The following is a 15,874-nucleotide window of genomic DNA, read 5'->3' as shown; positions in this document are numbered from 1 at the left end:
GTACAACAATAACAAATGGCATGCATGGTAGTTTATAATAAGTTAGAGTGTACAACAATACCAACTGGCATGCATGGAGTTTTATAATAAGCTAGAGTGTACAACAACAACAGCTGGTATGCATGGAGTTTTATAATAAGTTAGAGTGTACAACAACAACAGCTGGTATGTAGAAGTTTCATAATAATGTGGAGAATATAATAATAATAACAACTGGCATGTATGGAGTTTTATAATAAGCTAGAGTGTACAACAATAACAACTGCTATATAAGGAGTTTTATACTAATGTGTAAATCTCTATGAATCTTCCAAAAATCAGTCTGTCCAAAACGGTAGGTTGTATTCATGTACTCTTTGATTCTAGTCGTCAAACAAAACTAGCTAACTAAGCTTTGATCGACTTACATGCCTGTATACTTAAAAAAAACAAAAAAAAACAGGTAACTATCAGAATATGTCATAAATATTTATTTTGTTTGAAAATAAGAGAAACAGAATAAACGGGAAAACTGAACAGCAGAACCTATCTTTAAGAACAGAAAAGCATAACTTACATGTATTGCTTTGATAATAAAATATCATAGTCTGAAAGCCACAAAAAACAAGACAATATTTTGTGATGCAAGTTACAGAATCTACATACATTATCTAGTAGCGACATGGTAGCTTTTCATCTGAGAAATTTTTATACTGTAGTTGTATTTAGTTCACCAAAAATATATATTTACTGTAATTCGCTATTTTGTTATTGTATAGTTAAATCAACAAATTTATGGTTAAGTACAACGTATTTTATCAAATAAGATTCTGAAACACTTTTTTCCGTAGTGTACTATAAAGACTCTTTGATGAGAGCAGTCGGAACGTTCATTGTATGAAAATATAATTTTTTGTATTACCTTACTAGGCACGGAATAATCAACCAGAAATATATTTTAAGCATAATTTTTCGGAACTGTGTAACAATTCAAGGTATTACTGATTTAATTTCTAGTAAACTCAGACCTCACCTCGCAACAAAATCTCACTTTAGCAGAGTCTACAAATGCACCCCACGAGCCTATAGGTTTCTCTTCTACAGGAGAAAGGAACCACAAATGTGGAAGATACTGAACAAAAAGCCGCTGAAATTCCATCTGCCACATTTGTTCCATTCCACTGGAAATAAAGAAAACAAGGATACACCATCAAAAGATTATCATAAATATGGTAGTACCTATAGTAGGAATTGGACAGACGTGCAATATGTGCAATACAAATTAAAATATCAAACACGCTGCAAACAGCATGTAAGCAAAACTTTATAAGCACTTTACACACCCTGTTGAGTACTAAACAAATCAACTGCAGAATAACAAGCCATCAAAGCACTTGAAAAAGTCGGTAGAGTAAAAACTAAAATTTCACAAGACCACAAATTTGTCAATCTGATTATCTGAATGACTGACTGCCTAACTTATGAAAATCTAAATGCACATGATTGAATTACATTACCTTGGCTAAAAGCTTATTTATTAGTTTTACATATAACGTTAGTAATAACAAGTAATATCAATAACCGTTTTGCAACACTACTAGCGAGCTCACAATACACTAGTAGCTATATTCTATGATTATGAGCATACTCTGTGAGTTGCAAAGTAACAACCCACTCTCATATCACGTGTGAACGCACGATTGCTTGTGTATACACGCTATGTGATCTAACCTTTGAAAGCGAAGTTGTCAGTTCTATACATTTGACTCGAGGGCTGTCTGTAAGATGAAACACTTCTATCATCACAGTCAGTGCCTAAGACGTACGTCTTCTACGTAAGCACGAATGCTACCACTGCCGAAGTTTGACTCAGCTTTGCTCAAATGCTTTGGACTATTACTAAGAGCAATAAGTTGTATAATTTACCTTTGTATTGTTTTCAAACTAAATGTGACCTATTGACATCTAACATTGTACTTGAAACAGTGCGATTTTTAAAATATGCCTTTCGAGCAAACAAAACAAGAGAAAAGTAGAAAATCTTATGTTGATAGCCTTGAAAAGCATTTATCCCAGCGAAGAAAGCTTTACTACAAGAATACAGATAAGGTTAGAAACAGTAATGCCTAATTTTGCGAAAAAGGCCTTAGCCATTAATTCGGCCAAAGAAAAGGCTGTCATCCTGGCTAGATGGAAGGAAAACTATAGCAAAGATATCAGCAAAAGTCATGAAATGTCGAGAGATAGCTTTAAGAAAAGCTACAAGAAAGGTAGGCCTAGAGCCCAGTCACTCTCGAGACTTAGTGCCAAAAATAAAGCTACGAGACAAGTGTAAATCTTTTAAAAATAAAACAAAAGTGGGGAGTAGGAATGTGAGCACCAAAAAGTAAGGAAACAATGTAGGAATGAGTGGAATAACATTACAACATTTGGTGGTTTTTAACAGTGCAAACTCAAAGTGGGTGTGGCCATCGTTCCGCTGGTGATTACATATTCTCACATGGGTGTGCTGATATTACATATTCTTATACAAGTGTGCTGGAGTTTATATATTCTCACATGAGTGTGCTGGATATTACATATTCTTATACAGGTGTGCTGGAGTTTATATATTCTCACATGAGTGTGCTGGATATTACATATTCTCATACAGGTGTGCTGGAGTTTATATATTCTCACATGAGTGTGCTGAATATTACATATTCTCCATAAATCCATAATAATCTGTTACTCTGCTCTCACTTGTAAATCATATAATACGTTATTAAAAACAAAATTGACAAGTTAAGTAACAAACCTACAAACTATTATAAATACTAAAGTCACTAGCAAAAAAGCTATCAATGGACAGTGAGTTGAAAGAATGTCAAAGGTATAAGTTCTTTACCTTTGTGTTTAGGAAAATATCACAAAGTCTTGGTTAAACGATCAATTTCAATTATTGTTGTTGTTGTTTTTGTCTTATTAATATAATATATTGTCACTCTTCATATTATCAGTATAAGAATATTAGTTCCTCTATCCATCTGTTTGTCCATAGATCTTTTTTCTTTCTTTAAAATATAGCTGAATACAAATTTGAATGACTTTATTAGAAATTTATATAACTTTTAAGCCAGGTTTGTCGTAATTGTTTTCCCAGGCTAATAGAACACATGATGAATGATTATCTCATTACTTCTAATGAATCATTAACATTTAAGATTAATTGATATACATTTTCTTAGACAAAGATCTAGAAACAACTAACTACTACATTATGGCGAGGAAGTTTTAACCGGAAATATTTATACATTTCACTGTTATATGATTGCCTGTAGGTTAGATATCATCTTATCTAACTGTGTCAACCGTAACTTTGTAAAATGAACGATTATGTATGTCCTTTTTTGAGAAACATAGGGAAAGTTCCGTCCTATAAAGTGGCTACAAAGTATACTATTTACGCAATTACATCCTTAAAATATTAAGAAAACACAACTACCCATTCTTCTTTCTTTAATAATGCTGATAAAAACCGGTTTTACAGATAGTGGAAATGTACACATGGCTAAGAAACTTGAGTCAGTCCTATGAATACAACAAAGAACACGAACATGTCACAAAATTTCAATATCAATAAACCGTTGTAAATACAAGATTAGGAGTATTTCATATGAATCACGTAAAGTTATTTTATAACATAAAATTCAAAAAACACGGGAACAGTTGGTCTTTTAAGACTGTCCTTGCACAGCAATCTTTGAGAAAAGTAAAAATTTGAATACATTCTTTATTTTTCCTCTTTTAAACTTCTACAAACTGCTTACTTCACTACTACGGATAGTAGCTCATTTCATAAGCCATTCACCGTGTTAGACGAGTAAAATTGTCTTATAAAGAGCCTAGCTTCTAGCTTAACTTAAACTTATGTTTTCTGATCCTGTTGTGTTTAGAATATATCACAAAGAAATCAGAGCCCTTTATCTTATACGTTTCCCGTATAATTATGTAAACTTCAATACCATCACCTTTTATTGTTCTTTACGCAAATAAAAATAAGTTAGTATCTTAATCTATTCTTATGAAATAATCATTCCATCCCCAGATTCATTCATCATAGTAATCCTCCCTAGAACCATTCATCCTAGTAATCCTCCCCGGAACCATTCATCCTAGTAATCCTCCCCGGAACCATTCATCCTAGTAATACTCCCCAGAACCATTCATCATAGTAATCCTCCCCAGAACCATTCCTCCTAGTAATCCTCCCCGGAACCATTCATCATAGTAATCCTCCCCAGAACCATTCATCCTAGTAATCCTCCCCGGAACCATTCGTCCTAGTAATCCTCCCCGGAACCATTCATCCTAGTAATCCTCCCCGGAACCATTCATCCTAGTAATCCTCCCCGAACCATTCATCCTAGTAATCCTCCCCGGAACCATTCATCCTAGTAATCTAGTAATCCTCCCCAGAACCATTCATCCTAGTAATCCTCCCCGGAAACATTCGTCCTAGTAATCCTCCCCAGAACCATTCATCCTACTAATCCTCACCGGAACCATTCATCCTAGTAATCCTCCCCGGAACCATTTTGAACAAGACAATATAATATTTTGGATAAGGAGACCAAATTGCACCAAGTATTATAAGTGAGGCATAACGAGTGTCTTGTATAGAAAGATAATTACCTATTTCGAATTGTTATCAATATGTTTAACCCTAAAATTCTATAGCTTTATTACTAGCACCAGAGAATTGCTTCAATGGCTTAAGTGTTTTATTCATCACTATGAAAAGATCCTTTTCTTCGATTAAGCTATTGAGCGAGTTAGCGTTTATATTAAACGTGTGAATCAAATTAAGACGTGAAGTGTTTGTTCAACTTACCAACTGATTCAAGTAATTCTGTAATATCTCAGTATCCTCAACACTGATAAAAATACCAAAGAGTTGTATGTCATCAGAAAACTTTACTAATTTATTAATTATGCCCTATCAATATCATTGATGTAAATAATATAAAAGCAAAAATTCAAGCTCTGACCATTAAGTCACTCCACAAGGGTCGAATGTGATTAGTTTTAATTACAATCCAATTAACTATTGTTTTCCCAATCCCTAAAGATGAGGTTTTCTTAGCTAATCTTCTGTGCAACACCTTATCAAAGTCTTTTTGAAAATCCAAGTACACTAAATCCACACTTCTTCCTTTGTCTAGATATCAAGTAAAATCCTTGGAAAAAGATAACAGATTAGAAAGTCAGGATTTCCCTTTGATCAATTTTTGTTGGCTTTCATCGATGGATAATTTTTCAGAAGTATGAAAACTATAGCCTTCACTTCTTAGTTTTACTACTGAGCACTCTCCTTCTCGTTTTTCCACACAAAAAAAAACATTCTTTTCCATAACACTGACTATTTTCTATCTTGCATTTTTTTTTATTTCTGCTTCTAATCCTTAATAGCACAATTTTACTCAAAGCTATTTATAACTTATCTTAAAGTAAACGAGCTCTGTAAGTATAATGTATTGTATTTTTTTGAGTCTCCTGAAAGTTACAATCAAGCCCATCATTCTGAAACGTAAACTAGTTTTGACACTTATTGCACCAAATAAATTCCATCCCACTCAACCTCGAAGTATCTCTAAACATAATGAAGTTTACTAGTATTTATTCATCCAATAACTATATATTTAAAGATAGTTAAGCAAGTGCACACTTTATAGATTGTCTAGCACTAAAATCCTCTACTAACTAATTACATCACTTTTATTTACAAGTATCACAACTACGATATACACGACGTCTTTAATTACACAGACATATTTGTTAATTTGAATAATTTAACTTTCCAACAGCTACTGTATAATATATATATAATATTTTCAAATCTAAAGATGAATAAATTAACCTTCTTACTCAGCTAACACTCAGTATTTTTTATTTTAACCTAATATATAATAATCTTAGTATCGTATAACTTAGTAGTATCACGTATTAAAAACAAAAGAAATGAAACTTATCGATCCAGTGCTAAGCCTAATGCTGTAACTTTAGCCTTAACTGTACTTGTAGTAACAAAGCCTAAAATGGTCCAATCCAAGGGCGCAGAAACTGGGAGTGCTTGGAGGTGCAAAAGAGTCCCTTGGCTTGAATTACAAACTTATTGAGCACCTATTGGTTTTATTACCCTATTTTAACATAATAATAACAACCGAAAACATAACCTCCATCATATACAATATTTCTTGTTTTGTTAAGTGGCTTTCATTACAACCACTATAAAAAATGTTCCAGCTCCGCTCGTCAATTTCTAATAAAATACGACAGAATTACTACTCTAAGCCTTAAAAACAACTTTATTGTTTATTTATTGTTAAGCACAAAGCTACACAATGGGCTATCTGGGCTGTGCCCACCACGGGTATCGAAACCCGATTTTTAGGGTTATAAGCTCTCAGATTGACCGCTAAGCCACTGGTGAGTAGGAAGTGGTCTTAAATAACAGCAAACTAATACTTATCTTCCCCATAAACACGTTATAATTTACAGCTATAGCTATTTCAACGACTCTCTTTCAGGACTCAGAAATACAACCAGAACAGAAACTTTATGTTGTAATATTTTTTTTTGTTTCTACGAAGTCGAATTCTAGTGTCATGTCTTAAACACAATTTTTCTATTTAAAGATATTCGTGTTTACTACGTTTGCCCCATAGGAGTTTCTTTTAATGAACATTATTTTTCCAGACTAACCACTGAACTATTACAGCTTTATTTGATTTGATTTTATTCATGCCATGCTACCTCTACTCCTATGTCTTCACATTGACAAATTTTGAATAGAAGAGATGGCCAAAGGAGCATTTCATCTTAATATGTTTTACAATAAAAAAAAGATCAACTATCAACAAATATAATTTCCGTTTGAAGTTGATGAATTCCATAAATATAGTAATTTTCGCTACAACGCACTAATGTTTGTTTTGAATTTATGCACAAAGCTACACGATGGGCTGTCTGTGCTCTGCCCACCACAGGTATCGAAACCAGGTTTCTAGCGTTGTAAGTCCGCAGACATACCGCTGTGCCAATGGGGGGGGGCAGCACATTAAGCCTTAAACTAAGTTGTTATAGAGCAATAGTGAACAATGGATATTTTACTAATAAGTTTTCTTTTTTGAAAATAACTATAGCATCCTAGTAGCATACACGACGTCATCGTTCTTTATCTCCCTGGTTATTTAAGTACTAACTACTACTAACAACAGTTCTCATTTAATTTAAAACATGCTCTTCTAGATTTGACAATAGCCCACTCGATTTATCTCTTTCGAGAGTATAATATTTAAGTTAATATCCTTTAAGACATATAATGTGTTTAGTATTTTCGCAGATATTCTGCCTTTTTTTAATACCTAGAACATAGTAACCTGTGTTTTTCTTAATACCTCCAATATTTAAGTCTTCCTTTTATACTGGTTATATTATCTTATTAGGTGTAATAGTCTAGTCTGTCTTATATATAGTGGTTAGGGTGCTCGACTCACAATCTGAGGATCGCGGGTTCGAATTCTATCGCCAAACATACTCGCCCTTTCAACCGCAAGAGTGTTATCATGTAAAAGATCAATTTCGTTTGTTTTGTAACACTTACAATATTTTACGCATTGCTTTCTAATGTCAATAAATGTTGAATTATTTTACTCAAGTCTACTCCATCCTAACCATTCTTCTTCTATTGCATACGTTATCTATTTTTCGTAACTGCTAAACTTTAACTTAATATTTTCATATTCTAGATTGTGTTTCTTAATAACAACAAAGTTTTAGAATTTACTTTCGAGTTCCTATTAAATTCCATAGGTACGGCATGGCCAGGTGGTTAGGGCTTTCGACTCGCAATCTGAGGGTCGCGGGTTCTCACCAAACATGCTTGCCCTTTCAGCCGTGGGGCGTTATAATGTGACGGTCAATCCCACTATTCGTTGGTAAAAGAGTAGCCCAAGAGTTGGCGGTGGGTGGTGATGACTAGCTGACTTCCCTTTAGTCGTTCACTGCTAAATTAGATACGGCTATCGCAGATAGCCCTCGTGTTGCTTTTCGCGAAATTTAAAACAAATCAATTAAGTTCCGGCCTAGTCTGTATTTTATAATATTTAGCGTCCTTCGGCGAGTCAGCATTAAGTTTAAAGATTTACAAAACTAAAATCCGGGGTTCGATTCCTCGCGGAATCCTTTTGTGTAGCTTTTCGCTAAAACATGCAAGAAATGTAACGTCTAATATTATTGTCTCCTATTTTGATATTAATACTTTGTTAGATTAGTGGATGCTGATTTAACTAGTGAAATCTATTTGTAGTTAACCACAAGGCTACACCATGGGCTACTCTGCTCGCCAAGAGTATAGAAATCCGGTTTGTAGAAGTGTAACTACTTGAGAATATTCACACCAGTGATCGAAATGTCGTTCTTGTTTTTAAAATATTCTTCGTTATTCCAAAAGTTGTAAGTTGTAATGAAATAGTACTTATAATAAGTAAATACACTCAAAACGAAACTATTAAAACAATAACTTAGTCTCGTTTTGAGTTTACTTACTGATTAAGTACTTTTTTATTACAAATCACAGCTTTTACAATAATGAAGATTATTTTTAGAACAGGTACGACGTTTCGATCAATGGTGTGAATATTCTCAAGTACACAAGTTGTAACGGTAAAGAACGTTTTAGTACTTAAATCAACATTCAACATTCTGAATGTCTGGAGAAACAATGATCGAGGACATATAGAGATAGTGCTAGTGTTTGCTAATTGTGGGGTTATTTGATTTTATTAATATGGCTTCTATGATTTTTCGTCTGTTAATGAAAGATTCGTGTTCACACTTCTTACAACACTTACGTAATTTAGATAGTAACGTTATTATGTGTAGCTCTGATGTCGTAAACCTCTTCCTCCAAATCCCTTGTCATGAGGCAATACAATTATTTTACAAGACCCTAAAAAGAAAATCAACATAAGACAGAAACACCCAATCGAACTGCTACAACTAACCATACTTAATTGCTTTCAATACAGAGATTCTTACTTCTTTCTCTTATATGGACTGGCCATGGAAAATCCATTATCAAGTACTTTGGCCACTCTTTTCTTACATCGCATAGAACAACATGTCATAGTCACTTTCATATATAAGCCTTCATTTTGGCTTGCCCCCATTGGCACAGCGGTATGTCTGTAGACTTACAGCGCTAGAAACCGGGTTTCGATACCCGTGGTGGGAAGATTACAGATAGCCCTTTGTGTAGCTTTGTGCTTAATAACAAACAACAACTATCTTGGCTTAGATATGTAGGTGACGTTTTTTGCGGCTTTACTTGTCAAGATCAACAAACAAAATTTCTACAACGCATAAATAACTTACATAAAGACAACACATAAACAACTTACGTAAAGATATATAATTCATAGTTAAGAATTAAAATAATCACACGATAAAATTTTTAAATGATAACATCACACGAACCCCAAGATGTCACTATTAAAATTCATAGAAAAAACTTATACAGGAGAAATTACATAAAATTGTTTTCTAATCATATAATACACCAGAAGCTTGTCACTTTAGAAAAGACCCCTAAATTTAGCATACACTAAAACCATAGACAACATTGATGAAAACGTTGCGCAATTAACTCAATGCTTTACTAACGTAAACCAGTTTCCTATTAAAGTAGTTACAGAATCTATTAACAAATTAAAAAAATACGACAGACAAGAGACTCTTAACAAATTAAAAACATACCACAGACAAGGAACTCTTAGCAAATAAAAAATACCACAGACAAGAGACTCTTAACAAATGAAAAAATACCACAGACAAGAGACTCTTAACAAATTAAAAAATACCACAGACAAGAGACTCTTAACAAATTAAAAATACCACAGACAAGAGACTTTAACAAATTAAAAACATACCACAGACAAGAGACTCTTAACAAATTAAAAATATACCACAGACAAGGGGCTCTTAGCAAATAAAAAAATACCACAGACAAGAGACTCTTAACAAATTAAAAAATATCACAGGCAAGAGACTTTTAATAAATTAAAAGCAAACCACTGACAAGAGACTCTTAACAAATTAAAAATATACCACAGACAAGGGGCTCTTAACAAATTAAAAATATACCACAGACAAGGGACTTTTAACAAACACATAAAGTCAAAAACACTCCATAAACAAAGGAAATCTAATCACTTACACTATTCTTATATAGAAAATATTAGATACCTCTATCAGAAATTAGAAATATACTAGCACATAAATATAACCTTAACATAATGCCTAGATCCATTTTTAACCCTTGAAGGAAGATTAAACACATGTTAAGATAATTATATAACGAATCCACCCCACTAAGGAACATTTACAAAATAAAGTATAACAATTATCCAGCCTTTTTCATAGGTGAAATAGGAGTAACTTGAAAATCAGGTTAAAAAAATACCAAAAACCTCCTTACCAAATCCGTGAACATATGAACAAAAACAACCACAGTTTTTCTGAACAGAACGTTACAGTACTAAAACCTGAACCTGATATTAACAGAAGAAAAATCAATGAAGTCTCATTAATAAAATCAAACAATCCCGCAATTAACAAATATCTAGCAACATCTTTGATCATAGTTCCCAGACATTCCTAGTCTTATACAAATATTCTGCCCAATGTATTCAACACATTTATTCACCTTTTGTTTTTTCTGTTCAGCCATAAACAAATAATCTATCAATTCATGCGGATTGATATCCAGATTCATAAGTAACCACTATGAGTTCTAAAATTTAAATACATAGTTAGATTGTTGATTTAAATGTTGAAACCTTCTTTACTATTAAAACACGTGTACTTGAGAATGATCGCACCAGTGATCGAAACGTGGTACCTGTTCTAAAAAAAAATGATGTTCCTTAACCAAAATCTGTAACTTGTAATATAAGATCTTAGTATGTCCGTTTTGATATTACAATATTGCATCCGTTCCCTTTAGTACTTGATGGTTTACTATTGCTCGGGATGTCTTTTATTGGAATCAACAAAATCTTAACGTGTCCCTCTTAATGCTTTCTGTATTTTATACAGCTCATCTTATTACCCGAACACTCAAGACTGTTAATATAATACACTAGCGCTGAATTCTTAAAAGCTAGAATAACCGTATTTACTAATTTCCATTATATTCTAAAGAATATTTTTACCAAACAATTATTTCCACCACCTGCTAACCCACTTCTTTTTGTAAAGTAAATAAAACCTTTTCATTTATTACCTAAAGAGTAATAAGATCGTCTTTCCTGTCCCGAATAACCTTTAAATCCTAGTTTACTGAGTCAAAATAAGTCCAAACTGGCATAGTCAAGTGCTGGAAATTTTATTTACTGAAACCCATTAAGATACCTTTCTTTTGTGCTACTTAACTTAAACTGTAACCTACGTACTCTATAAAGTTTCGCAAACGTATACTTCCCACTCATTGGTGTGTACTTTCATATCTCAGCATATATTAATAGCAATGGAAACTGATATGTAGAATTAAGGATTCATCATATTAGAGTTTCACTGTCTAGAGTTTTCTAGCCATAGCTAAATTAGCTCAGGTTTCTTTTCCAATTTTTTATCGGATTTTCTTTATCTCACTATAACTTTATCATGATCGCTTTTTCTCTTTGCTTACCTAGCCCTAATTTGATGTATAGTGTTGTTTTGCAAGATAACGTTACTTAGCATAATCTTAGGAAAGTATGTATGTATATAAAACATGTATATTTAAAATATTTTCTCCTGAGTATATTGGTGTTTGAACCAATATTTATACACTATAAGTCGCTCACTAGGCTTTTCATTGAGTGCTTTACATCCAGAAAGAATCCAAACTTAAAAACATTTATATATTCTAAAATATGCGCTGCATACCATGAATGTTTCTATAGCATATGTGGTTCAGTAAGAGAGGGTTGTTTGTGAACGCTACTTGTTTCGTATTGAACAATGATTCTGCACTCATCCCTTTTTTTTTTGTGTGTGTGCACAATAATGACCACAGTTTACGTCATATCACACACAAGGTTGACCACTTTAAGAAGCAAACACTACTGAGCACTTAGAAACTATCATATTCAGTTTATATATCTGGGGCTACAAATGAAGACTGAAAACGCTATTTTGGTGTTATGTCTTCCATAAACACAATCCCTTATTCCCTATTAGGTCGACGTAAATATTGTTCAATTATCCGCGGCAGCTGTCGATGTACGAAACGATGCACACTCGGTCTCGTTCACCGTGGATAATTGTTCATTATGTTCAACAGTTATTTACTCTTCATCGTTACTGGGGTCGTCGCCCTTAAAATGAACCAGGTATAAGAACATTCTATTCTCTGGTCAGTTCTTTTCTGCCAATCAACTCTTATTTTCTTAGATATCACCACACTAAAGTCGTTAGATGGAAGAACAATAACAAACAAAACACCGTTACAAAACATTCGATTTTAGAAAGTTGTGTCACATAAAAATATCTCAAATATCAAAACCTATCTCGTCAATGCTGGTATCTTCGGCAAATTTTATTTTTTCTATCGAATTCCATTGAATAGCTAGTATCATCATTTATAATTAGCAAATTACATGTAATAACCTACACAAGTAGTTCCTAGTATCATCATTTATAATTATCAAATTACATGTAATATCGTACACAAGTAGTTCCTAGTATCATCATTTATATAATTAGAAAACTACATGTAATATCGTACACAAGCAGTTCCTTGTATCATCATTTATGATTAGCAAATTACATGTAATAACGTACACAAGTAGTTCCTAGTATCATCATTTATAATTAGCAAATTACATGTAATATCGTACACAAGCAGTTCCTAGTATCATCATTTATAATTATCAAATTACATGTAATAACGTACACAAGCAGTTCCTAGTATCATCATTTACATAATTAGCAAATTACATGTAGAACGTACATAAGCAGTTCCTAATATCATCATTTATATAATTAGCAAACTACATGTAATAACGTACACAAGCAGTTCCTAGTATCATCATTTATATAATTAGCAAACTACATGTAATAACGTACACAAGCAGTTCCTAGTATCATCATTTATATATATTTAGCAAACTACATGTGATAACGTACACAAGCAGTTCCTAGTATCATTTATATAATTAGCAAACAACATGTGATAACGTACATAAGCAGTTCCTAATATCATCATTTATATGATTAGCAAACTACATGTAGTAACGTACGCAAGCAGTTCCTAATATCATCATTTATATATATTTAGCAAACTACATGTAGTAACGTACGCAAGTACTTTCTTTAATTCCACACAATACTTTATTTTAGGGCGAATTTTTTGGCAGCTCATAAGGATTTGCACTTGTGGAGATTGTTCACATTTTTCAATAGATTGATAGGCATATAAAAATTGACTAATGATTTAAGAAGAACATCTAAGGTCTAGTTTAGTTTAACATTTTTAAGTAACTTCAGAAAAAATTGTAAACGTTGTAATGTATTTGGAAAGTTTACTTCCCAAACGCAATTAAATGTGTCAGAGTATAAAGGGAGATAAAATAAAGAAAAAGAAAAAACAAGAGTTTTTCAAGACCAAATGAATCGTCAGTTAGTTTTGGTATTTTTCTTAAATTAACCAGATATTCTAATATTATAACAATATACCCCGAATTAACTTTGTATTAGAGCCTAATCTTGTGAACTAGAAACCAAAAGAGAGGGGGTTAATAAAGAAAGAAGAGCTCCTCCCCAAATATTAAATTTCTTTAACTCTTTAATTGAACTTATTAACAAATTACACTTCTTTCATTAATATCAACACAAAAAAAATCGTGTAACTCGAATACTACGCCTTTAATTATAACAGAAACATTAGTTTAAGAATATTTTCTATGTGTCCTATGTGTTCACGTATTTCAATCTTTTAAAAACATAGTTTAAATAATCACTATTATTATCAAATGAATTATTTACTTAAATATATTTCTTATTCCGTTGTGAGCAAGTTAATACTTAAACATGTTCACATCTACTTGGATTTATTCAATCTGACCTGTATCTAACATCATTGGTACGTCCTCTACAAGTAGGCTTAAAGCTCCAGCTCGGCTAATTCAATTTTCTTGCACAACGAAGTCCTTCAAGATCATAACAGTTTTTAAAAAGGAAATGACAATTTAACATATTATTCGTTTGTTTTAATACCGTTCATATAACTCGGTTTCCAGGCTTCAAAAACTCAACAATGCAATAAATTATTTTGTAGCCGTGTTGTAAGAAGATCCCTAAACACATTTACGTTCGCCGAATTTTTAAGGTAATATACTTAATATAATAACTTTGTATGTTGATATACGTTGTACTTTTGTACGGTGATATACGTAATACGGTGATAGCACAAGCATATTAAAAACGTTCATTGTTTTATCTTCGCTACCAATTTTTTTCTCACAACGTTGTAAACCAGTACGTTTGGATATGAGCCAGTTGAATATGTTGTTTAAAAACCAGTTTTTTTTTTACTTCCGGATCGTAAAATATTATCTCATTTACTAAAAAAAAAAAAAGAAGAAAAAGTTGCCAGTCAAGATCTTAATTTGTTTTTAATGAAATGCTTGAAGCACCACAGCATTACGCCTTATACTTTCTTATCTTGTCGAAAAAAAAAGACTTGCAGCAACGACACAAAAAAATGTGGGAAAAAAATATTTGTCTCTACTTGCAGTTAATACGAATTTAATTGTTTTCCGTGTAATCGTCATATATATATATATACAGGTGTTCTCTGTTGTAATTTAATTAAATGGACGACAACTGCCTGCTGTTGAAACACAAGTGTAAAGGACGACGTTTCGAATATCTTCCGCCTTTCTTCTTCAGACAGTGCCGTCCATTAAACTAAGTTTCATCATGAATACTCTGCCTGAACAATCTATCATAGTGTCTTTGTTGTTTCTGCTTTCACAGAACAGGCATGTTATAATAAGTTAAATTGCGTACTAGATTACTAATGGTTGGGAGTCATTTTTAATTATTTTTCTAACTTACAAAAGTTTAAAATATATTTTAAAATGAAACATTATCTAAGAAACCATACACTGGTTTCACGGTTATATTCCTAACTCAACTTTTTTTTCCTACATTAAACGTCTAAACAGGTGAATTTAAGTTTAAGTTGTAAATAATTATATATTATATTCAAGGTTGTCTCGGATTATAGCTGCTGATAAAAGCAACAAAACATACATTCAATACTACGTACAGTCGAATCTAGGTATATTTAGGTTTAAAACTTAAATCACAACAATAAACGCTGAAAATTCGAAGTTCAATCTACCTAATGTTAAACACAGGCAACATTATACTAGTCAAGATCCACCCTGTGGTGATTAACGTTTTTCAGTAATCTATCTTATTATTATTATTGCAACTATACAACATCAACACTAAATATAGGTAGTTTGGATAGAGGATTGTTGACAACTAGTTAACATTTATTAGTAGTAAACTAACTTCTTAGTTTATAATATTCTAATTAATCCAGCTTTAAATTAACTCTAACTATTTAGGTTATGAAAATTCGTGGCCGTTTTCGGGTATATTGTCGTGAGAAAGAGTATTAATGGGATTAGATACAAGATGAGGGAGTGCTATTTACTGGTCTGAGTTGATAGGATTAGATACAAGATGAGGGAGTGCTATTTACTGGTCTGAGTTAATGGGATTAGATACAATATAAGGAATGCTATTTACTGGTCTGAGTTAATGGGATTAGATACAAGATGAGAGAGTGCTATTT

The 15,874-nt window shown here is 32.5% G+C and overlaps 1 protein-coding gene and 1 long non-coding RNA gene across 8 annotated transcripts in view; one reads left to right on the top strand and one right to left on the bottom strand.

Moving 5' to 3' along the window:
* The window catches only part of LOC106462337 (receptor-transporting protein 3-like), a 77,981-nt gene that overhangs the window by 21,987 nt on the left and 40,120 nt on the right, over positions 1-15,874 (bottom strand). For 5 of the 7 annotated variants that reach the window (XM_022389572.1, XM_022389571.1, XM_013922250.2 and 2 more), the window contains one exon: positions 1,013-1,160. The exons of the other annotated variants lie outside the window; for them this stretch is intronic. In XM_022389572.1, the coding sequence (XP_022245280.1) occupies positions 1,013-1,160 (148 nt within the window). The remainder of the gene's footprint in view (positions 1-1,012; positions 1,161-15,874) is intronic. 7 annotated transcript variants of the gene reach the window in all.
* Positions 14,135-15,874, top strand: part of LOC111086498 — an 11,101-nt gene continuing 9,361 nt past the window's right edge. Inside the window, exon 1 of the long non-coding RNA XR_002611214.1 lies at positions 14,135-14,392. This is a non-coding gene — a long non-coding RNA (uncharacterized LOC111086498). The remainder of the gene's footprint in view (positions 14,393-15,874) is intronic.

The sequence above is a fragment of the Limulus polyphemus genome, unplaced genomic scaffold (assembly GCF_000517525.1).
Source record: "Limulus polyphemus unplaced genomic scaffold, Limulus_polyphemus-2.1.2 Scaffold1145, whole genome shotgun sequence".
NCBI classification, from domain to species: domain Eukaryota; kingdom Metazoa; phylum Arthropoda; class Merostomata; order Xiphosura; family Limulidae; genus Limulus; species Limulus polyphemus.
This window is presented reverse-complemented; position numbering and strand designations above follow the sequence as displayed.